General features: G+C 42.2%; 2 protein-coding genes across 6 annotated transcripts in view; one reads left to right on the top strand and one right to left on the bottom strand.

Moving 5' to 3' along the window:
* TNFRSF11B (TNF receptor superfamily member 11b) overlaps positions 1-8,118 on the bottom strand; it is an 87,387-nt gene extending 79,269 nt beyond the window's left edge. The window contains exons 1-2 of the mRNA XM_073330262.1: positions 8,029-8,118; positions 3,261-3,590 (exon numbers count right to left, since the gene is read on the bottom strand). The gene's annotated coding sequence lies outside the window, so the exon portion shown is untranslated. The remainder of the gene's footprint in view (positions 1-3,260; positions 3,591-8,028) is intronic.
* Positions 7,823-23,095, top strand: part of COLEC10 (collectin subfamily member 10) — a 36,078-nt gene continuing 20,805 nt past the window's right edge. For 2 of the 5 annotated variants that reach the window (XM_073330266.1, XM_073330264.1), the window contains exons 1-2: positions 7,830-8,158; positions 15,606-15,813. In XM_073330266.1, coding sequence (XP_073186367.1) covers positions 15,666-15,813 — 148 coding nt within the window. In that variant the 5' untranslated portion in view covers positions 7,830-8,158; positions 15,606-15,665. Of the gene's footprint in view, positions 8,159-15,605; positions 15,814-23,095 lie in introns of all 5 variants that reach the window. The other 3 variants (XM_073330267.1, XM_073330265.1, XM_073330268.1) reach the window with 3 other exon arrangements.

Below are 23,095 nucleotides of genomic sequence, written 5' to 3'. Positions count from 1 at the left end.
CTTGCTTTTACTGACCACTTTAAAGTATAACCAAATCCATAAATATCACTCTCACTGACCAATTTTTGCTGGTCTCCAACAGGTTGCACCACATAATCAAATGCACAGGGCTGTATTCCTGCTAAGACAATGATGGAACCAGCTGTATCTGCCCCCTTGTTTGGGATGTTGCTTACATATAATGTGAGTTTTAATATTAAACACAACAGCTTCTCCTTGTGATTGCTCCCTAAGAAACTGGCTTCATGCCTATGTTTTACATAGGCCTCAAGAGCTTCTGCACTAGACTTAACTCAGATTGATGAGCCATATCAGAAGGAAAGCCCTGAAGGACAGAAAATCCTGTTGCCTGACAAAAAAGTGTAGAACAGTCTTCATGAGAAACAATTCCAGATGATTCTCAGGATCTTTATTACATGATTTGCTGTTTTTATTCAGTTTATTTCCAAAAACAAAATGAAAAATCATATCTAGGGATTAACATTTCACAAAGTGTTATACAAATATTAATTAAGCTAATGATATCTTGGTGAACTTTGTACATAATTATTATTTCTGTTAAACATATGGGGAAATTGACCCTTATTAAACTCTATAGGAATGTTCCATAGATATTAAACCAATTGGAATTTATAGAAATTGAAGTGAGTTCTATAGCTGTTAGTCTAAAAAGAAATCAAAGTTAGCTGAGAACTACTGTCTTTTAACAGTATTTTTGCACTATCCTATAGAAATCTGTAACAGGAGTATAATTTTCTATTATGTTCTATGGGATTGCCCAAAAAACCAGTGGAAAAGTTAACGTTTTCTATTAAATTCATAGATATTAAGGCCAGGTGGGACTATGCTTATTATCTAGTCTGATAATATAGTCTCCAGTTGGGACTATGGTTATTATCTAGTCTGATATATAGTCTCCTGTATAACATAGGCCATAGAACTTCCCTAAATTAATTCCTCTTTGAACTAGAGCATATGTTTTAGCAAAGGATCCAATCTCGATTTAAAAATTTCCAGCGATGGAGAATCCACTACAACCTTGGTGAGATGGTCCAATTGTTAATTACCTTCACTGTTAAAAATGTACACCTTATTTCTAATCTGTATTTGTCTAGCTTCAACTTCCAGCCACTGGATTTTGTTATATTTCTATCTCCTAGATTAAAGAGCTCTATTAATCAAATTTCTGTTGTCCATGTAGGTATTTATAAAGTACGATCACATCACTTCTGAACCTTCTCTTTGATAAATTAAATAGACTGAGCTCCTTATGTTGCTCACCACTCCTTTACTCATTTTCTTGGCTCTTCTCTGAACCTACTTCCAATTCATCCGCATTCTTCTTGAATGGACACAAACTGGACACAGTATTCAAGTAGCAGTTGCACCAGTGCCAAAAACAGAAGTTGAATAATCTCCCTACTCCTACGCAATATTCTCATGTTTATTTATCCAAACAGTTCATTACTCCTTTCAACCACAGCATTGCTTTGGGAGCTCATGTTCAGCCGGTTATCGACCATAACCCCCAAGTCCTTTTCAGAGTCACTGCTTCTCATTATAGAGAAGACCATCGTTTAAGCATGGCCAATATTCTTTGTTCCTAAATGTATTACCTTACATTTAGACGTACTAAAACTCATATTGTTTGCTTGCACCTAGTCATCAAGCAATACAGATTGCTCTGTAACAGTGACCTGTCTTCATACCACTCCCCTAGTCTTTGTCATTGCAAACTTTATCAGTGATGATTTTATGTTGTCTTCCAGGTCATTGATAAAAATGTTAAATAGAATATGGGCAAGAACCAGTCCCTACAGGACTTACCTAGAAACATGCCCATTTGATTATTAGTCTTCATTTACAATTACATTTTGAGACCTATCAGTTAGCCAGTTTTTAATCTGTTTAAATGTGTGCCACGTTGACTTGGTATTACACTAGTTTCTTATCAAAATATTGTACAGTACCAAGTCAAATACCTTCCAGGAGTGTAACTATCTTGCATCTGTGTTATTGCCTTTATCTGTCACACTTGCAATCTCATCAAAAAATGATAGCAAGTCAAAAAAATGATATCAAAGATCTCAACATCTGGATCCAACCCCTTTAACTGAGATTCCTTGACTAACAAGCAAAGATGAATCAAATAAGAACAACCAAGGTCACTGAAGACAGCCAGATACCATCTTCGCAGTCTCTTCCCATTCAAGGTAATACCAAAGACACCAATACACACAGTTGTGGAGTTGTCAAGTGCGCTATCTACTGCAGTGAACAAAATCTTTGGACCTCCAAACTATTATCCCAAGAGAAGTAGTAAGCAGAGATGGGTCACAATATGTTAGGGCAAGACATTCCCCATTACAACTCATTTTGATTTAGCTAGCAGTATAAAAATATCCTTTCTTTGAGGAAATGTGTCTGTGCAAAAATTGAACTTTTACGTTTAAAGGCAAAAAATATTTTATTCTTGTTGATAAACAACCTGTGCCATCTTTCTGTGAGCATGTGGTGTGACCAGCTTCTAATACTCTATGGGTAAATTGCCCTCTGCCTCCCTAAAGCCCCTCTACTTATTACATTGATTTATATAACACCAGCATATTCTAGCTGCTTTGCAGATAAACCTGAAGACAATACACTGGTACTGAGAAGCTCACAATCTAAGTACAGTCTAAGACCAGGATCCTGCAAAATGATCCACACAGGTAGAGCCGTGCACCTGCCTGGAAAGGTGAGCTATTACCAGCAGGAGGGGGGGGAACCTTTCGTAGTGTAACCCTTCTGCCCATCAGAGTTGGCAGCAACAAGGGCCGGGTTCAATATCTAGGGGATCCATTCCAATAACACAATGCAAACCGGCTCGAGCCCCCACCCAGTGACCTGGGACAAATATATACCACCCCCGCTGGGCGCCTCCAAGAGGCAATACTTCCCTCTCACAAGCACATAGTCTGAGTGTAGCAAAAAGCCTTTTAATAACAGAGAGAAACAATGTGGCATTATGTTGGGGAAACACCACCAACAGGATTCATAACACAACCCATGAGCAAAAAACCCACCCCAAACAAATTGGGGCATGCCCCTTTCCCTTTGGTTCTTGAGTCCGGCAACCCCAAATCACCCAAAGTCCCAAAAGTCCAATGACCCAAAAGTCTCTGTCCCTGGTCAGGGCAGCTCCAGAGTTCGAAAGTTTATCTGCGGAGCTTTACCTCCCAACCTGGGTGGAGATGGGACGGGGGTAAGAGGCACCTTACGTGATCTGAAGCTGACCGCCCCACAGCTCCATAGTGGCGCTCCGCTCCGCCAGCCGCCCCACGAACTCCTTCGCTTAGCTCCGCTCCACGGCCCACAAGCAGCTCCCGCCGTCCCACGAACTGCTCCACCAGCCTGTCCACAAGGCACTCCAGCCGTCCCGCAAACTGCTCCACAATCTATCTTCAGGCTCCCCCACTACTTAACACAACGCTCAGTGATTTCAGCTCTTAGTCAGTTCAGCTCTTTGGTGAATTCAGCTTGTAGTAGGGGAGCCTCAGTGCTGGTGCACTAGTAGCTCAAAGTGAGCTCAGCAGCCTGTAACTAGACTCCTAATAAAAATCAAAATTAGCTCTGATATTCCACAGTGGAGAGAGGAGGAAGTGCAATCAGCATGTAAGGCCCTCACCAAGGGGCCCATACCACCAAGTATTAATACTTGTCCCCAGCCTCTCTCCAGTCACAGAGTTTTAAAACCCATGACCCTTGCCTAGGGAGTGCTACTTAGTTGATGGTGAGTCCCTCCATCATAACAAAAGGCCAAGTACAGTTCCAAGCACAGTTCCCATAATCAGGGTAATAACAATTTATTCTTCCTGCCCCAATAACAGAGACACTGGGGATCCCACAGCAGCCAAAGTGACCATTTGGGCAGCTATGGCCTCATTCTAGGCGGGGTGGGTGTGCCTATGCAAATGAGATCGGCCCCTGAAGTTCTTTTCCACAACTTGCCACACCTCACCACCAGATGTCAGGGTGGAGCTCATCCTGACACTGCTTACAGTAGTGATAATCAAGGTGGGCCATTTCCAGCAGTTGACAAGAACGTCTGAGGAACAGTGTGTTGGGGGGAAGAGGAGGAGGGATAAATGGTTTATTGAAAGCAGGGAATTACTATTTGAAACAAAAAGAAAAGGAGTACTTGTGGCACCTTAGAGACTAACAAATGTATTTGAGCATAAGCTTTCGTGAGCTACAGCTCACTTAGTCGGATGCATTCAAACAAAGTTTGTTTCCAAAAAGCGTACCAAATAGGTCTATGTTCTTTGGAAACACAGAAGTTGTTCCCTATGACCCATACTATTTTCTGAAAAATTACAGTAGACTGACTCATGCAGGTTTATATTGTTCTCCATTTAAATACTGTTTTTTTGGCTAAGTGGTAGCTATTTCAGTGGTTACCTTTTGGTTTGATGGTTTGTTTTTTTATAGGGAAGAGAAAGTTTACCCAAATTATAAGCCACTGCCAGTACTGCCTGAGGGAAAATGTCATCTTGACATTGATTTCATTAGGGAATGAATCATGCAGCCATATAACTTAGCAGCACTGTCTGTCTAGATTTGTGATGTGTTTTGTTTCTGTTAATACGAAGTTTGGCACTTGAAAAAATGTGTGATGTCTGGTCTTATGTGTATTTATAGTTTATCCCATGTTTACTAACAATTCTACTCTGTGTGTCATTCATGTCTGGCATATGCATCATCAGTAGTTCCATTTCAATATAGAAACCCATAATTTCCTTTTATATTTTGTCCATATGCATCATTTTTGTGGCTGCACTTTGTCTATGATAAGGTATTATCAGAATGCATGCTTAATGACAGAAACCATAATATGTTCCATATATAGTACTTTATGGTTATTGTAAACTGGCGTTTGACACACATTTATGATTTAGATCATTAATGGCTGTTTGCATCACCGATATGACCCCTTGCATCACTTTTTAAAAAACCAGTGACACACTCCTTTACAGATTCCCTTTAGCTCAGCTAATTCAAAGAAAATCAGAAAACCAAATCTTTAATCAGGACAGATTCACATTCTAAATAGTGAATAGGATTTAAAGGCTTTCTTGTGGCCAGAATCTGCTACCTTGAATTACCACTTAGGTAGGTATTACTTTTAGGAGTAAGAGTTGTAGAATCAGGGCAGCAGTAAACTCAGCATAACATATGTTTCTAGTCTATGTTTTAATCCTTTGCAATTGACTAATAGATGGATTGTGTCTTCTCATTTATCTTTTATTTCTTTTAGATCAGTTGGTTTCTTTGTTTCCCCTCTTTGTTCTTAATTGCTTGCTTTTGTTCATCATTATATAGAGAGTGCTTGATGCTGTACAGACATATAGGAGGTCAGCATGAGTTTGCAATCTCGGTTTAGGACTCTATTCAGCCAATCACATCTCTTGCCTGTCACCCCTTAAAGTGCAGGATTCCATGACTTTCTCTGGTGCTGGGGTGGTGTAGAATGTCAAGACACACCACCCCCACACCTATGTATGAAAGAGGTCCATTCTAATGACCTCAGAAAGAGTCAGCCCAGGGTGGTACTGAGCGCATATTGACACCCACATGCAGGGATAGTCTCTCAGGAATAAATGACTCATTCCACATCCTCCGTAAAGTGAAACACATGCTTTCTGTGAATCCCTTTTGGTTTCACTCATTCACTCATAAAGAAATTGTTTTCATAGAGAAGAGACTGATTGCAGCAAAGGAGCGGGCACTAGCAGCAGTAAGCAGGATGCTAATCTAAGTCCATCTTCAGTGTTCATCTGTGCCCTAGTGAAATTGGCTTACCACTTATGTGAGTAGGCACTACTCCATCCTACCACATGGGTATTAGAATGGGTACCTAAATGATCATGTGCATACATTGACTGTGGGCAACAAGGGCAGGATTCCAAGCCCAGGAATGTGGACACAGCTGCATGTCTTGCTCATGTGGACATATTCTGTAGTTAATGAGCCATGTCAACAACACAGAGATGGATTCACTGAGCGATCAGCCAAACTGCCTCCACCGCCGTGCAAAGTGAGTTTTTTGCATCTCAGGGACCAGAATGTGTGTTGCACAAGGACTGGGGAGGAGAGATTTCATGATATTACTTTATTCATTTTGTCACATTCAAACCCTGTGAATCACCATCATTCTTGATGTGGGAAATAAGCATTTAAAAGGTACCATACCAGGTATGTGATGCAGCATTGTGTGTGCTTTTTATGGCACATACCTGTTATGCACTGTGGATGGGAACTGGTTAATATTAGAAATGGTCTGGCATTGAGAACCCAGACCCCTGGAAGAATTCAGATCTTAATCTAGCTCTGAACTATGCAGCTCATGCCAAGTTCTAGTTATTACCCAGGGCTTTAGGTCTCTCCACTGGAAACAAAGAATTAAAATATATCTAAGTTAGGATAAAAACACATTAGCATGCAGTGCTTTGGATTAGGCAATATTGGTCAGAAATGTATAATTCCTAATGTAAAGTCCTTGGAGATCTGGACCTTGAACTGAAAAAGAGTGTGGTTCATATTAATAAAACATTGTTCCAGCTGGATCTAGATAAGAAACATTTGAAGAAATTAAGATGTTGGATAAGATTTTACCTACGCTATCTCTCTCTGGCACTGATTTAATGTTATTTCTAAATACAAATTCCATTACCCATCAGCTTAGAATTCCAATGATTAAACAATGCCAAAGGGCAAAATCTGGAGATGGTTGAAATACTTCTGTGACTTATGAACATTTCTTGTATACCCAGGACTAAATATGTAAGTGCAGGCAGTAGATTAATTGTAGAGCAAAGCACCTAAATGTATGGAATGTGAAACATGAGGGGGAAATAGCTTGTAGTTTTGGTTATCCTATCCCAAGAACATATTCTGAAAACACCTGCTATTTGCTTCACACTGGTACATTCCAATGGGAAATTACTAACCAGAAGTACTTTAATGAGCCCCGGAGATAAAATTTATTTCTGTCACAGATGGCTGGACAATGTCTAGAGAGGTGTGAACTTCTCCAGAAGCAGAGAAATCACTACATACTAGTACTGAATTGTACACTTGTGTGTTATGCAAGGCGACATTATAACAAATCCATGTAATACAAAAAACAACAATGACTGTGTAAATCAGATATGCACATGAACCTGGGACTAGCACCTGGTCTTTCAGATCCAAAATCACAAGCCTCTACCACTTAAGACAAAGGAGAACTGTATCTACTAGTAAGTCCCTTAGCCTCTGTGTGCCAGACACTAGATGGCTGTATAAGACATTCATAAAACACGCACAGAGCTGTAAGGGGTTTTGTGTTACAGAGCCAATATACCCCACGCTGCACAATGATGTGACCCAAGAAGCGAAGAAGCCTTCAGCTAGGACACAGACTGTGCTAGACATGGACTATGCTAGAGTTGGAACTGTGTTAGCTAGAAGTCTATTTAAACAAATATTTTACTAGCAGGATACCAACACAGTGTTCTAGGCCACATTTTGCCAAACTGTGCTTCAGAATGCACTCTAAACCTTCAAGGTTTCTCTAGTTCCCAGTGGGTCCTGCTCCCACTTACTCGTTCCCCACCCCAACAATGCAGTGCTCTCTTCACTTCCCACCTGAGTCCCTTTGGGTTTTTTTCCCCCCTTCTTAATTTGCAGGCCAAAAATTACTGAAGCAGCTAGAATGAGTTCAGAAATTACTCTGGACCACCAGCTGCCTCCTCTCTCCTCTGCCTGCTCTACCATGCACCACTTTATAAAGTGTTTTGAGATTTGCAGATGTAAAATTCTAGAGAAGTTCTAAGAAAGCACTTCAGGGCAGGGACCCTTGTTTGGAAAGTGCCTAGCACAGTTTTGATTGGTTAAGGTATAACTAGGCAGGTATAGCTATTTACTATATAAACTGGGGTCCAAGAAGGAGACCCGCAGAAGGAACAGAATAAGAAGCAGGAAAGACCTGGAAGAAGAAGAACTCACCTCTAAGGCACAGCCTAAGATCAGAACTGCTAAGAATCCTCTGCATGACCATGACGTGCAGCAACCAGAATACAGACAAGAGTGACCTTGCCTGGCCAACAGGGAAAGTCCGCCTGCATGATCAGGATTGGTGAGCATAACATTTTGCTTGTTAATTGTTAATAAATAGAGGAAAAGTATATTACTGTGTAAGGCTCTTTTGCTGGTAAAAGGTCATGCAAACCCGTAAAGAGTATGCCCTGAGCCCTAGGAATTAGGAAAGGGACAGGTGAGTACTTAAATTAACCAGATTATGCACTGAGCCCTGGGAGCTGGTGACCCTGAGCCCTGGCAATTGGGAAAGGGTGGGTTTGTCTAAATCAAGTGGGTCACGCCTTGAGCCTTGGGAACTGGGTAAGGGTGGGTGCCCTAGTGCGTGTGTAACAGAGAATTTGTGTGGGTAACAAGTTTGGATGACATCATACACTAAATAGTGAAAAAAGATAAATAAATAACTAAGCAAGTGCGTGTGTGTTTGTGTGTGTGGGGGTGTTATGTTCCAGGCACACACACACAGACACACACGCATTAGATAAAATCATAAATTACTCTTGCTGGAAGGTTGCAATGTAACACTTCTTTATTTCTTAGAATTCAGAACAATAACACACAAGAACCCAAAACAGAAAGCACAACCCACTCCACCTGACTCTAGCCTGGCTCTCTGATCACTGACTCTGCTGGGCCCACATCCCTTGCTTCCTTACAAAGCCCTCTAGTCTGCAGGCAGGACCAGAAATAACCACTGAGCATTTAAAGTTTTAACACGATTTATAATACACCACCATGTGTTTGGTAGCAACATTTAAAACAAAGGGGGATAGGCAGAACACAACAGCCAGAATGCTGGAAGAGGGAGACAGGGACAGACTTGGCCAGAGAATCTGATGGCTAATGGTGCTCAGTACTATCACTGCAGTTCTGGAAGTGGAGCTTTCGCTGAGGAGCTTTGCTGTTGGTTTTGCCATTATTGTTCAAGGTAAACAGGACTTGTGTACAAGATGGGTGAAATTTGGCCCTATGTAGAGAGGCAGCACAAGGCTTAGGTGTTAGGATGAAATTCAGCCCTAAGCAGAGAACCAGCATAAGGTCTACGTCTTGTGCTGGCTCTCTATATAAGGCCAAATTTCACCCTCTGTCAATAACTTCTCTCCCAGCAATGAACAAACCTCCTCCAAAGTCCCAAACACTGCCTATCCTTCAGTGGAGGGGACAATAGTGTGTTAGGGTGTATGCCATACTGACTTCTTGTCAGTTCCCCCTTTCCCCCCAAGATCCTTGGTCTATCTGTGCTTTAATATATTAAAATACATGTTGTCACCCTAAACTTAGCTTTTGTGGAGAAGAAGAAAATGCTCGCTCTCCCAGGGGGATTCTCAGTTCCCATCTTTTGTGCATGATTCCCTTCCTCCCCCTGCCAATACAAGGGTGGTATCATCAAGCACTGAGAGATGATACTTGAAGATACCAGGTTAACTCCATTTAGGTTGGAAGCAGTGCATTTCCTGCTATAAATGGAGGGCTGTTTCCAACTATAAAAGTTTTGAGAGTTCTACCCTGCAATTGTTTTGTTCCTTGTATATAGTGTTTAGAGATGGGTCTCAAACCAGACCCGTGGATCTGAACTGATGGGGAAGCTCAGATTCAGGTCTGGATTCTGCATCTGGCCCCTGTGTTGACAACGTGAAATACTAGCACTCCAAACCACCTTTGGAATGGCCAAATTGCAGATCTGGATCCTAATCCTGTGACTCGGGCCCATTATTAGATTTTTGAAGGGAGAATGATATGCAAGTGAAAAAAAAAAGATATCTGAGATAGGGCTCCTCTCTCAAATGTAAACAGAGTTAAATTTGTGTCATGAAGCAGCGGGCTTAGTTTTCTAAAGGAGGCATGGTTCCCAGAAGGAATTACATAAATATTTATGAAAATGAAGCAGGAAATATTTTCCCAGGGTAGGACACTTATTCAGTGCTACTCAGGTCAGCAAGAGCTGGAGGCTATTTTGTAAGTCATTCACTGGAACTGAATCACTGCCTGCTTGTTTGCTGGGTTCTGTTCTGACATAGGAACAGGCTGCACTCTAACACAAATTATGAAACAATTGCAGCTTTTCCCTTTATATATATACCTTTATATATATATATAACAGAACTTGGAATTCCTTTTTTTTAAAACAACCCCAATGTTTGGCAGTATCTATGTGTGTTTCCATGGACAGCCATAAGGGTGACATTAGTTAATATCAGGACTTTCATGGAGTCTCATGAGAGTATTATTGTAGCCAACAGTCATTTTCAGTAACAGGAAAAACTTGAAGTGCTCTGTGGCCAACTGCTTGAACTGACAATAGGGATGAAATTAACCTAGATGTTCCTGTTAATGTGGTGTGATTCCTGGGAGGTGTGAATAAGCGTGAAGAGGGCCTGTTGCTGCATATTTTATACACCCCACTGAAGTGGGCTTTAAGTAAGAACTGACCATATATTATTTTCAGGCCACATGTTTGAAGATCTATAATAAATGTAGGCTTTGATCTTGTAAATCCTTGCACGCTGCATAACTAGGGACACAAGGCTGTGACGTCCCAGTATAAGTGTGAGCAGAGGCTAAGCGTAACTTGGATATGTTTGAACAATGCAACATAAGCAAGGCCAGAATGGATATTAGGCCATTGTCACCAAGACGGCTGGGTCACGTGTAACCTCTTGAATATCATGTTGGAAGTTATGTGAGACTATTGCAGACTATCTTAAAATCTCTATTTAATTGACTGTACAGGCAACAAGACTTGGGATGAATTCTTTTAATCAGCTGTAAAGTGCAGTTCTTTCTGGAAGCTGTTTGCCGATGCTCATAAAGCTGTTTGCTTACGTTATTCCAGTCACTGCCCGAGTCTCTGACTGGAATAACGTAGTGCAGAGCTGCTGTTTACAGACTACAGCCACATAAAGCAAATGTTATAAAATATGACATGGTGTCAGAACACAAAGGGTCAGATTTTAAATGAGAAATCAATGAGAATTAGGCACCTAAATCCCAATCTGGGCCTAAAAGCTTTAAAATACCTTCCCCCCGCCCCGTCTCTTGTGTGCCATATCATACCATTCTATTTCCCTCTATTCTTTCCTTCTCTAATCAGTTCCAAGCTTTGACAGTATTGGAATTAACTTAATATCTGGTATGGCAGGCTGGAAAGTCTTGTCCTCAGATACTGTGGTAGTATCATAGAATCATAGACTATCAGGGTTGGAAGGGACCTCAGGAGGTCATCTAGTCCAACCCCCTGCTCAAAGCAGGACCAATCCCAAATTTTTGCCCCAGATCCCTAAATGGCCCCCTCAAGGATTGAACTCACACCCCTGGGTTTAGCAGGCCAATGCTCAAACCACTGGGCCATGTAAGTACCATTGGCAGACATTTTGCCTTTGAACACCTGCAGATCCTAGTAGTTGGTCAGTACAAGTATAGGGAAGCTCCCTGAACTATTGAAGTCTTGGGCTAGAGCTGCTGCAGGTGGACCCTGAGCACTCCGATCTGAGTCTTATCTCCGGTATAGGCAGTATGTGTAAAGAGTTGAGGCCAGTATGTGGGACTGTGCTAATCAATCAAGTTGGCACTAGCATCTGGCCACCCATATGGCCACCCATATGGCCTCACCCATAACTATTCCACATTTGGGGACAATGTATACCTTCAAATCAGCGGCACTGCTATGGGTACCCTCATGGCCCCACAGTATGCCAACATTTTTATGGCTGACTTAGAACAACGCTTCCTCAGCTCTCATCCCCTAATGCCCCTACTCTACTTGTGCTATATTGATAACATCTTCATCATCTGGACCCATGGAAAAGAAGCCCTTGAGGAATTCCACCATGATTTCAACAATTTCCATCCCACCATCAACCTCAGCCTGGACCAGTCCACACAAGAGATCCACTTCCTGGACACTATGGTACTAATAAGCGATGGTCACATAAATGCCACCCTATACTGGAAACCTACTGACCGCTATTCCTACCTACATGCCTCCAGCTTTCACCCTGACCACACCACACGGTCCATTGTCTAAAGCCAAGCTCTACGATACAACCGCATTTGCTCCAACCCCTCAGACAGAGACAAACACCTACAAGATCTCTATCAAGCATTCTTACAACTACAATACCCACCTGCTGAAGTGAAGAAATAGATTGACAGAGCCAGAAGAGTACCCAGAAGTCACCTACTACAGGACAGGCCTAACAAAGAAAATAACAGAACGCCACTAGCCGTCACCTTCAGCCCCCAACTAAAACCTCTCCAACGCACTATGAAGGATCTACAACCTATCCTGAAGGACGACCCAACACTCTCACAAATCTTGGGAGACAGGCCAGTCCTGGCCTACAGACAGCCCCCCCAGTCTGAAGCAAATACTCATCAGCAACTACATACCACACAACAGAACCACTAACCCAGGAACCTATCCTTGCAACAAAGCCCGTTGCCAACTGCGCCCACATATCTATTCAGGGGACACCATCACAGGGCCTAATAGCATCAGCCACACTATCAGAGGCTCGTTCACCTGCACATCTACCAATGTGATATATGCCGCCATGTGCAAGCAATGCCCCTCTGCCATGTATATTGGTCAAACTGGACAGTCTCTATGTAAAAGAATAAATGGACACAAATCAGATGTCAAGAATTATAACATTCATAAACCAGTCGGAGAACACTTCAATCTCTCTGGTCACGCGATCACAGACATGAAAGTTGTGATATTACAACAGAAAAACTTCAAAACCAGACTCCAGCGAGAGACTGCTGAATTGGAATTCATTTGCAAATTGGATACAATTAACTTAGGCTTGAATAGAGACTGGGAGTGGCTAAGTCATTATGCAAGGTAACCTATTTCCCCTTGTTTTTTCCTACCCCTTCTCTCCCCACTGTTCCTCAGACGTTCTTGTTAAACCCTAGATTTGTGCTGGAAATGGCCCACCTTGATTATCATACACATTGTAAGGAGAGTGATCACTTTAGATAAGCTATTACCAGCAGGAGAGTGGGGTGCGGGAGAGAGAAAACCTTTTGTAGTGATAAACACCCATTTTTTCATGGTCTGTGTGTATAAAAACATCTTCAATTTTTTTTTCATGTTCTGTGTGTATAAAAACATCCTCACTGTATTTTCCACTTTATGCATCCGATGAAGTGAGCTGTAGCTCATGAAAGCTTATGCTCAAATAAATTGGTTAGTCTCTAAGGTGCCACAAGTACTCCTTCACAATGGCCAATGTACCTCATTACAGCTCAGTCACCACTGAATTCTCTGAGCAAACGTTTGCCTGCATCACTTCCCCGATCACTATTTACTGCTGAAGAATATCAGACAATTGCTGGAAGATTTCTCAGCACTGCTGAGCAGATTCTGCCATTCACATTGGTTTGCCAACATGCCTCTTTAAAGCTCTCCTCAGAACCAACTACACTAACTTCCTGCTCCTACACCATGGGTGTCTTGTGCTTAAATGGACTTTTTGCCCCCAAAATGGAAGTGAAGTGTCAGAAAAAGGGCAAGGATAAACAACACACATTTACAATTTACGAAGTGATAGGCACAGTTCACAATGCAAATCACCCACAGTCAAGTTTATTCCAGGGGCAACTCCATCCACCCACAATCCCAATTCTTATTCTTCCTGAATCCCCCTCTAGCTATGGTGTATTTGTTTTCATTCCCTCCGTCTTACTTAGACTGCATGCTCTTTGGGACAAGGATCTGTCTTCTTACATTTCTGAAAAGCAGAGTGCATGGCACAATAATAAAGAGAGAGGGAGTGTTTGTTTTGAAACAGCATGGTAACCCATGACAAGACTGGATATTGGAGGCGAAATCTTCACCCTGCCGAATCAGTGGTAATTTTCCAATGTGGCCAAGATTTCCCCACCACGTGCTTGAGATTCAAAGGTCTCCAGCCATCAAAAAAGAGTAGTGTCTTGTGTAACTGCACACTTCTGTATGGGAATACTTGCTGCGATGTTATCTGTCTGTCAAAAGCTTGTAGGGCTATAAAATTAATTTCTCTTTAAATAATGAGGAAAGCATCTGAAAAGGTATTTCTCCTCTTTAATATGTTTTCGCTTAAACAAACATGTGTGTGTAGCATAAACAAACGTGTGTGTAGCCAGCAATAAATTGCTCAGCTCTAACAAATTGGCCCCCACTTCAAGAGCAGCTCTCCCCTTATTGAGCTAAAGTCATCCAGGATGTAATGGGACAAAAGTTAGTAGAGTCCCACCAGAGATTAATATGAGCATCCATCTGCCTTTGCTCCCCACCTGCCATGATTCGTTGATGTTCTTACTATGTTTTTTATCTAATTAAGAGCTAGAGCCTGCCTTTTTTGGGTAGGGTTGCTCTGGGAAAAGGTGCACCGGGACCACACAGTAAACAGAGGCCCCAGGAAGAATTCTTGTGATTGCCAGAATTCCTCCAGGGAATCACACACTAGTTCCTCTAAACAGGGGATTTTACACCCCTTTGTCTCTGAGTTTGAGCTTCAAACCCACAAACTCAGAGCAAAACTCGGAGAACCATGTCACACAAATCAAAACCAGCACTAACTGAAAACCTCTTTTGCAGTGCAGCTGAGAAAACAAAGACTGAATGGGCATGGAGCCTGAACTACTCCATTGCCTATGGAGATCATCTCTCCTGGCTGGCAATGGGATGCATGGGGTAAAGGCGGGGTGGAGAATTTTGCACTGCTATTGCTCAAACTTTACCTCTTCTGTGGCTTCAGTGCTCAAAGTTGTCCTTCTGGATCTTGTCCAGCAACAAAGCCAGGGAGGCCACAAAGCAACCACTACAACAGTTTCGAGGCCCTAATAGCAGCCATGTCCTGTGGATTCTGGCTGGCAGATCAGCTTGGTTCACAGACCCACTGCTCACACCCATCTCTCACCCTTCCCTCTCAGTCCTCCACCATGCTGCCTGGAGCCACCAGAGAATTCTGCAGCATGGCATGCAGGAGGTGTGAAGTCCCATTCTATGACTTCTCCTTGAAGCAGAGCTGCACCATTCTATTGCTTCTGGGGGTTTTGGCAGGCTCTTGTTGGTATATGTCCCTTACCTGTTAGGACGAGCATAAATTAATTTCCTTACCTAACAACACAGTACAAGCATCTTATAATTAATTGACATTCATTTGGATAGAAAATCAAAGTCTTTCTATTCTGAATGAATGGAGTGTCGGGTTTCCCCATTATAAGTGTAAAAAGAAAAGGCTAACAAAAACAGAGAGAGCCTCATATATCCAAGACATTTCCTCTGGCCAATGCAGCTAAATATTTCACAACTAAAAGATAAATTGGAATAAACAGCTGTCACTGTTAAATAAATATTCTGGACAATGTATCATCTGTGCAGGATACAAAAAAACTAACACATCAGTGACCTCCTTTTCCCCACTTTATTTAGCTTTCTTTCAAATGTAAGCTTCCAAGTCTTTGCTCTGCCTCATTTAGTGAAACATTTATTTTAGAATCAACTTGTATTTTTCAAGACTGGAACAACGAAAGGCATTTCCTGAGGAACTGCAGGGATGAGCAGCATGAAAGGACAACAGTGGAGGACATGTGGAACTTTAGTAGTGTTCTTTATTTTTCAAGTTCAAATTTTTGGTTTCGATGCTGACAATCAACCTGCAACAGACATCTGTTCGACACACACCATTTTACCTGGACCAAAAGGTGAGGAATACCAAACTGCTAGTTAATACCAAGCTGATCAGAGTTGAAATCTGAGCCATGAAGGGATTTGTGGTGTGGGATGTGCCTCACCAGTGGGCTGGAGATGAAGGATCTGAAGAATTGCAGACCAGGCCAAATGAAATTTGTAAGGAAAGGGGAAAGAAGGGCTGCAGTGAGGAGACTTGAGAATTGTGGAATTTTTTAAAAAAGTTACTGGAACCAGCTCCTGCACTTTCATATAAAGTGTTTTCAAACTGGGGTATGCGTACCCCTGGGGGTACATAAGCTTTTGTCTGGGGTACGTTGGAACAATTCTGTAATGCCAGACAATGCATTTTATTTAGTAAGACTTGGCAATCTAATCAACGTTTAGTCTCCTTTCAATTAAAATTGCAGCCACTGTGCAACTCAGAATCAGAGATATTTTTAGTGGTGGGGCATGCTCCCCTAGGGGGTGCAAGGAATGTTTTGAGAGGGCTCTGACCAGCCCTGCATGGCAGGGCTCGGAGAGGGAGCACCACCGCCACCCCCTGACTCTCCTCAGCAGGCCACCCAGCCTGTCTGGGTTGGTGGGGGGGGATGCAACCAAAAATTGTAACGCACACAGGGGGCTCAGCTCAAAAAGTTCAAACTCAAGTTACCGCTTGCCCCCCTGAATGTTCCTCCATGCCCCCCAGAGGGACATGCCCCACAGTTTGAAAACCTCTAGAAGCTGTTACCAAATGGAAGGCAGAAATCTGTGGGGAGCACGTGACCCCATGTACCCATCCCACACATCACCTCTACCTATCTTAGAAGGGGGTACATGGTAAACTACATTATTTGAACACCACTAATATAAACTAAATGTCTTGTCCACATTGTTTCAGCTAAATCAGATCACTCCTGTTCAACGTACGTGTTCCCAGGCAGTTGATATACAAAATAATAACACCGTGACTTCCCTTAAAAGCAAGCATTAACCAAGAGACAGCTCATGGTTACGCTAGTTGTTTCTACACTTAGGGGGAGAATACCATCATGTGGTCACTGTTTATAAATGCCTACTTATAGATATAATGATCAATGGCTCCATGGCTAGTTGGCAGCCAGTATCAAGTGGAGTGCCCCAAGGGTCGGTCCTTGGGCTGGTTTTGTTCAGTATCTTCATTGATGATCTAGAGGATGGTGTGGATTGCACTCTCAGCAAGTTTGCAGATGACACTAAACTGAGAGGAGAGGTAGATACGTTGAAGGGTGGGGACAGGATACAGAGGGACCTAGACAAATTAGAGGATTAGGCCAAAAGAAATCTGATGAGGTTCAACAAGGACAAGTGCAGAGTCCTGCACTTAGGACGGAAGAATCCCATGCACCGCTACAGACTAGGGACCAAATGGCTCATCAGCAGTTCTGCAGAAAAGGACCTAGAGGTTACAGTGGACGAGAAGCTGGATATGAGTCAGCAGTGTGCCGTTGTTGCCAAGAAGGCCAATGGCATTTTGAGATGTATAAGTAGGGACATTGTCAGCAGATCGAGGGACGTGATCGTTCCCCTCTATTCGACATTGGAGAAGCCTCATCTGGAGTACTGTGTCCAGTTTTGGGCCCCACACTACAAGAAGGATGTGGAAAAACTGGAAAGCGTCCAGCAGAGGGCAACAAAAATGATTAGGGGACTGGAACACATGACTTATGAAGAGAGGCTGAGGGAACTGGGATTGTTTAGTCTGTGGAAGAGAAGAATGAGGGGGGATTTGATAGCTGCTTTCAACTACCTGAAAGGGGGTTCCAAAGAGGATGGATCTAGACTGTTCTCAATGGTAGCAGATGACAGAACGAGGAGTAATGGTCTCAAGTTGCAGTGGGGGAGGTTTAGGCTGGATATTAGGAAAAACTTTTTCACTAGGAGGGTGGTGAAACACTGGAATGCGTTAGCTAGGGAGGTGGTGGAATTTCCTTCCTTTGAAGTTTTTAAGGTCAGGCTTGACAAAGCCCTGGCTGGGATGATTTAGTTGGGGATTGGTCCTGCTTTGAGCAGGGGGTTGGACTAGATGACCTCCTGAGGTCCCTTCCAACCCTGATATTTTATGATTCTATGGTGATCACTGCAGCACATATCAGACTTGATCTAGGAGCTTCTGTTGAAGTCCATAGGGGCCTCACCGCTGACTTCCACAGGATCTCAGTCGGCTCTTTAGCATATCATTCTTTCATCTCTAAGACACTTTGCAAATATCTGAGGCCAAATTCCATGCATCAGCTTATGCAACTGAACCCATGTAACCTAACTGAAGTCAATGGAATTGCCTAGGGTGTGAATCAGCCAGGAACTTAGCCCATAAAAAAGAGATATATCTTGCAGTGGCAGTTCTAAAACATTTATTCCAGGCAATGGCTATTGAAGCTTAGACTGCTGCTTCCTTGTTAGGAATTCATTATATTTCTCCGTAGGCTACAGAATAGGGGAACAAATGCAAGTGATTTATAGTTTAAACAGAAAAGAGACTTTATCAACACAAAAACATTGCTGAAGGCTCATTTGTTTTTTTGATGGATTATTCAAATGAATGTTGCTTAAAGTACCATTTTTAATCATCACATTCATTTCTTTAAGATTGAAGCCTGATGTTTAATCTTTGCTGAGGCAGTATAAACTCAGGGAGCTACAATGAAACCAGAGGGAGTGGTACAAGTTCGTTTAGTTATTATCTGAATAATGGAAGCGTACACGCTTGGAAGAGAGAGTTTGGCTGACAATAAACTTTGCAATTCAAATATGCCTGAGTTGGCTATGTCTACACTAGAGACCTTGCAACAGCGCAGCTATACTATTGCTCATGTAGCTGGTCTACCACATAATGAAACTGCCTCCGATGAGTGGCAAGCTCTCCTGCCAACACAGTGCTGGGCTCACTCCCACTTATGCCAATATGTCGCTCAGGGGCATGGTTTTTTTAAGTTTTGCTGACATAGGTGGTAGTGTAGACATGGCTTAGTGACACCATATCATGAATAGAGCTAAGATATACGTCCAGGTCTCAGACTTGTTCCCTTGGTCTCATCCAGCAGGGACTAGGAGCACTCAGTGTAACTCAAGCCTAGCAATGAGCGAATCCAGCAATTGTGATGTTCAGTCTCTGTTGTTCTTGGCCTGAATAATGGGTTGGCATGATGACACCAGGGGAGGGGAAGAACAAAAGGAGTATATTGAGGGGATGCTTAATGCTCCTCAGAACTAGAATATTACTATTTCCAAAGGACTGAATGGCTCAAGACTAGTAATTGGACATGGAGTTCATCACCTTTAAGTCACTGCTTCAAATCTCCTGCCAAACAGGTGACAAATGACCATCTGACAGCATTCTATACTCTATGGGAGATGAATCTGTGGTCTCACTCCAGTTCCTAGTGGACAAGAGCCCATGTTAGAAAAGTCACAGATGGCTTTTACTGGCATGACAGCCTTATCTGCAGTCCAAGTGAGAATCTAAAGACTGAATGGAACAATGTCTGAACTTCCCCCTTACCTGTAGACAAGTCTCTCAAGGTCAGTGATGAGGCACATTGGCCAAAGAGGGCATGAGAAAGTTTGCAGTACTGCTGCCCACACTGTACCTGTCCTGTGACTAGAGGACTCCAGACACCAGGTATTCTAGCTGTTAACAGCACTAAATCCACCAACAAAACTTTCCTACTGTATTTCTAACTGTAGTATCTCAAATGAAGGATTCTATTGCTTTTAGCACCAACATTATTTTTCTTTAAAAATGCTGTATCTGTGGGGCAGCCTGTTTTCCAGTCTTCAGAAAATAGGCAACTCTCCAGCTTCCTAGTCAGTTTGCCCACATTTAATCCTTTTACCATCTCCTTTCCTCTTCTAGTGGCAGGCATCATAGCATAATTTATTCTGCTGAGAGAGCACACAATATGCTGGGCAATCACTTTGTAGCTGTGCCCCTCACAGGCTTTGTGCCTCTCCTGTGACATAATCTACCTTCACCGTAAGAGGCCTGTAGGTGCACTGACTGCCTCAGACCCTATGGCTCCACATTAAATTGAAGCTGTACTGGGCACTTGCATTACTTTATAGTCCATGTTTCCTACAGGAAACAGCAGTAAGAACTTACATTTTCCCATGTGCTCCGTGTGGAAACCTTTGTTCAAAAAGGGCCAGTTTTCACCCAAAAATTATTTGCTCAAAACATTGGTAACTTTTTTTACACTCATATCAAGAGATGTCAAATTAATTACTGAGGTAGCACAAGGGGATATGAGTAATGGGGTGAAAATAAATGAGGGGAAAGTTAGGCTGAATATCAGAAAAAAAGCCTTCATGACAGAGAGTTATTAGGCTCACAGGGAAATGAGGCAAAACGAGGCCTTGAAAAGTTGACTGGACAAACACTAGACAATGTACTGGAGGGAATGATTCTGCAGTAGGGATGGACTAGAGGGCCTAATAAATCTTTACCATCTTTAATTTCTATGATAAAGCCCTCGAGTTAGTATCTATTAGAAGTGTTTGTTATTAATAACTTAATAGACGTTAAAGCCTGACCTCTAGTGGTCATGAATTATATCTACAATGCATGTTTTAATGACTGACTAATTTAGTATTCCTGTTTGTTTTCTCCATCTTTCTGTTCACACACCCTTTTTTCTACTGTTAGTGCGTACAGATCTGTTATAATTTTTTAAAGCACTATATGAGCAGATGACCAACCTCTGCATGCATGCTAACACACACACCCACACATACACGAAGAAGCAGGCAAACTTCAACTGGTTTCCAGTTTCCCCTCCAATCTAAAACTCAGCTCAGGTTTGCAAAGAAGGCTACTAATCCTTTTGATGAATTTGAGCATAATATTACTGCAGTAACATAGCATAATTTACTGTGGTCCCACCTTTCTGAGAAGGTTTCATCCCTGATAAATTCTAATAGGGTTCTATACAATTTCTTCAGAATAAACCTATAGAATGTCATCAAGATTGATGACCTCTCTATAGAATCTGTAAACTCACCGATGAAATTTAACAGCAGATTATAACCTCACTACAGAATTCTGTATTTTGGGCCAAAATCTCTATAAGAATTTGAAAACTTAGGTCAACACAGTGATTAGTGATTTTGGATGCCCAACTTGGGAGACATTAAAGGGATCTGATTTTTAGAAGGGCTGAGCACACACTCTCTGAAAATTAGGTTAAGGTGCCACAACTTGTACCCCCCAAAAATTCAACATTGCTAGCCAATTTTGAAAATTTAGGCTACTATTCAGGATTAAAAATTAGAAGACAAGGGCCAATTCCTGGATTCAGTTGATGCCCTGAAGGGGGAAGACTACCCTAACTACACACATAGTAGGCAACTTAAGAGGAAAAACTGGACCTTGCGTACAGTCCCAGACAGAAGCAATGGAAACACTGCTGTCTCTCACTTGGTTTCACTGAAGACATCAGCCCAAAGCAAAGCCCAATGGATGCAAACCCATACAAAAAGAAGCCAGGATAAAATTTGCACAAACCTCTAATTAAACAACCCAAGTTTCATCCAGTTTGAGCAATGAGCCTCTGAACTGGACATTGTGATCAGTACTGTTATTAGTGGAATGTGGTTTCTAGATTGATGTGGTTGTTTATGCATCATCAGTAAAAATTACACAGAAAAAAAAATGTTTCATGAGCACAGTGTACGGAGCGGTTCCTTAAGCACATGTTACAGCCAGTGTGCACCAGGTCACTTTATTACCCTTCTGACATCTCTGTCTGATGAGATAAAGTCACTGACATTTCCCAGACAGCATCTGTATTAATCAAGTCTAAACTACTAGGACACATTGAGCCAAAAAAATTCCACAGAAACCTTCTGGGATCGCTTCTGCTGCTTCTTTCTTTCTTTCTTTCTTTCTTTCTTTCTTTCTTTCTTTCTTTCTTTCTTTCTTTCTTTCTTTCTTTCTTTCTTTCACAATAGCCTGTTCTCTCACACCCCACACCATCACCAAGGGATGTTTAGGGAACTTTAAGCCTCCCTTAGTTTTTACAATTGTGACCTCTCTTGGTTGCCTTGTGTCCGATGGTTCCTTCAGTGTTCCCTTCCCTTTTGTACTTTCCTTGGCAGTCTCACAAGTTTCCATCCTTGGCCTCTTCCTTTTTTCCCTGCACATCCTCTCAGAGTGATACCATCCTTTCATACAGCTTTAGTTACTATCTCTGAACTGAGGCCTCATAAATCTTGCTCCCCATTTCTGGGATGTCTCACTCTATCCAGTCCCATATCTCAGTCTGGATGTCACACCATCAACTTAAACCTAACCTGGCCAAAAGTGAACTCCTGGTCTTTCTTTGAAACCCTCCTCTCATTTCCCCTCATTCTCTGTCACTGTTAAATGCATCATGATACCAGGGGTAATCTTGGTCTCCTTCCTTTCCCATGCCTCTCGCATCCAAATCCTATCACTTCTTCCTCAAAAACCTGACCTTTTCTTTCTGTCCAGACCGTTACAATTCTCACCGAGGCCCTTATACTCTCCCATCTTGATGGTTATAAGCTTTTCTCTGTATCTTCTGACCCCCCATAGTGCCCTCCTCTAATCCACATAAAATTAGGCCACTAAAATCAAATTTTATGCCAATCTGATTACATCAACTCCTCTTTGAACCCTCTACTAGTTCCCCTTTTCCAGCATATCAGGTGCAAGTTTCTTCTCCTTGCCTTCATGACCCTACTTCTACTACTTACCCAACTTTGTCTCTTATTACCTCGGTAGGACAGCGGCAGGCCTGGTTTCTGACAGAGACTGAGATTTTCCAGAAGCAGATTTGTGTAAACACAATTACTTAGGATGACATGGGAAGTAGTACTAGAGAACACCATAAACCGCACTGTTGGCTGCTTTTACTGTACAGAAACACAACGATATAGATCTGCCTAGGTTTTCATATTTCTAAAGCATCTTGTCACCTGGTATCTGGGCAAAAACGAACTAATGTCAATGTTTTAATGTGTCAAATCATGTTTAAATAATACATCACATTTATCTAGAGCTTTTCATCCGAGGATCTCTAAACACTTTACAAAGTTAACATTTATCAGCATTGTACACCCAGGGTAGCTAGGGCAGTAAGGGCCAAATTCAGAACTTGATGACTACCCCACTGCAAATGAGACCAGAATCTGGCCAGGAGAATTAACCAAGATCAAATAGTGATTCAGGGTAAAATCAGAAATAGAACCTAGATCTTTTGAGTTAAAGTGTATGTCTACACTCCTGGGTCTCTGGGACCTGGGCTTGTGGAC

This window comes from Lepidochelys kempii, chromosome 2 (assembly GCF_965140265.1).
Source record: "Lepidochelys kempii isolate rLepKem1 chromosome 2, rLepKem1.hap2, whole genome shotgun sequence".
NCBI lineage: Eukaryota > Metazoa > Chordata > Testudines > Cheloniidae > Lepidochelys > Lepidochelys kempii.
Note: the sequence above shows the minus strand (reverse complement) of the source record. Positions and strands in the feature narration are given on the sequence as shown.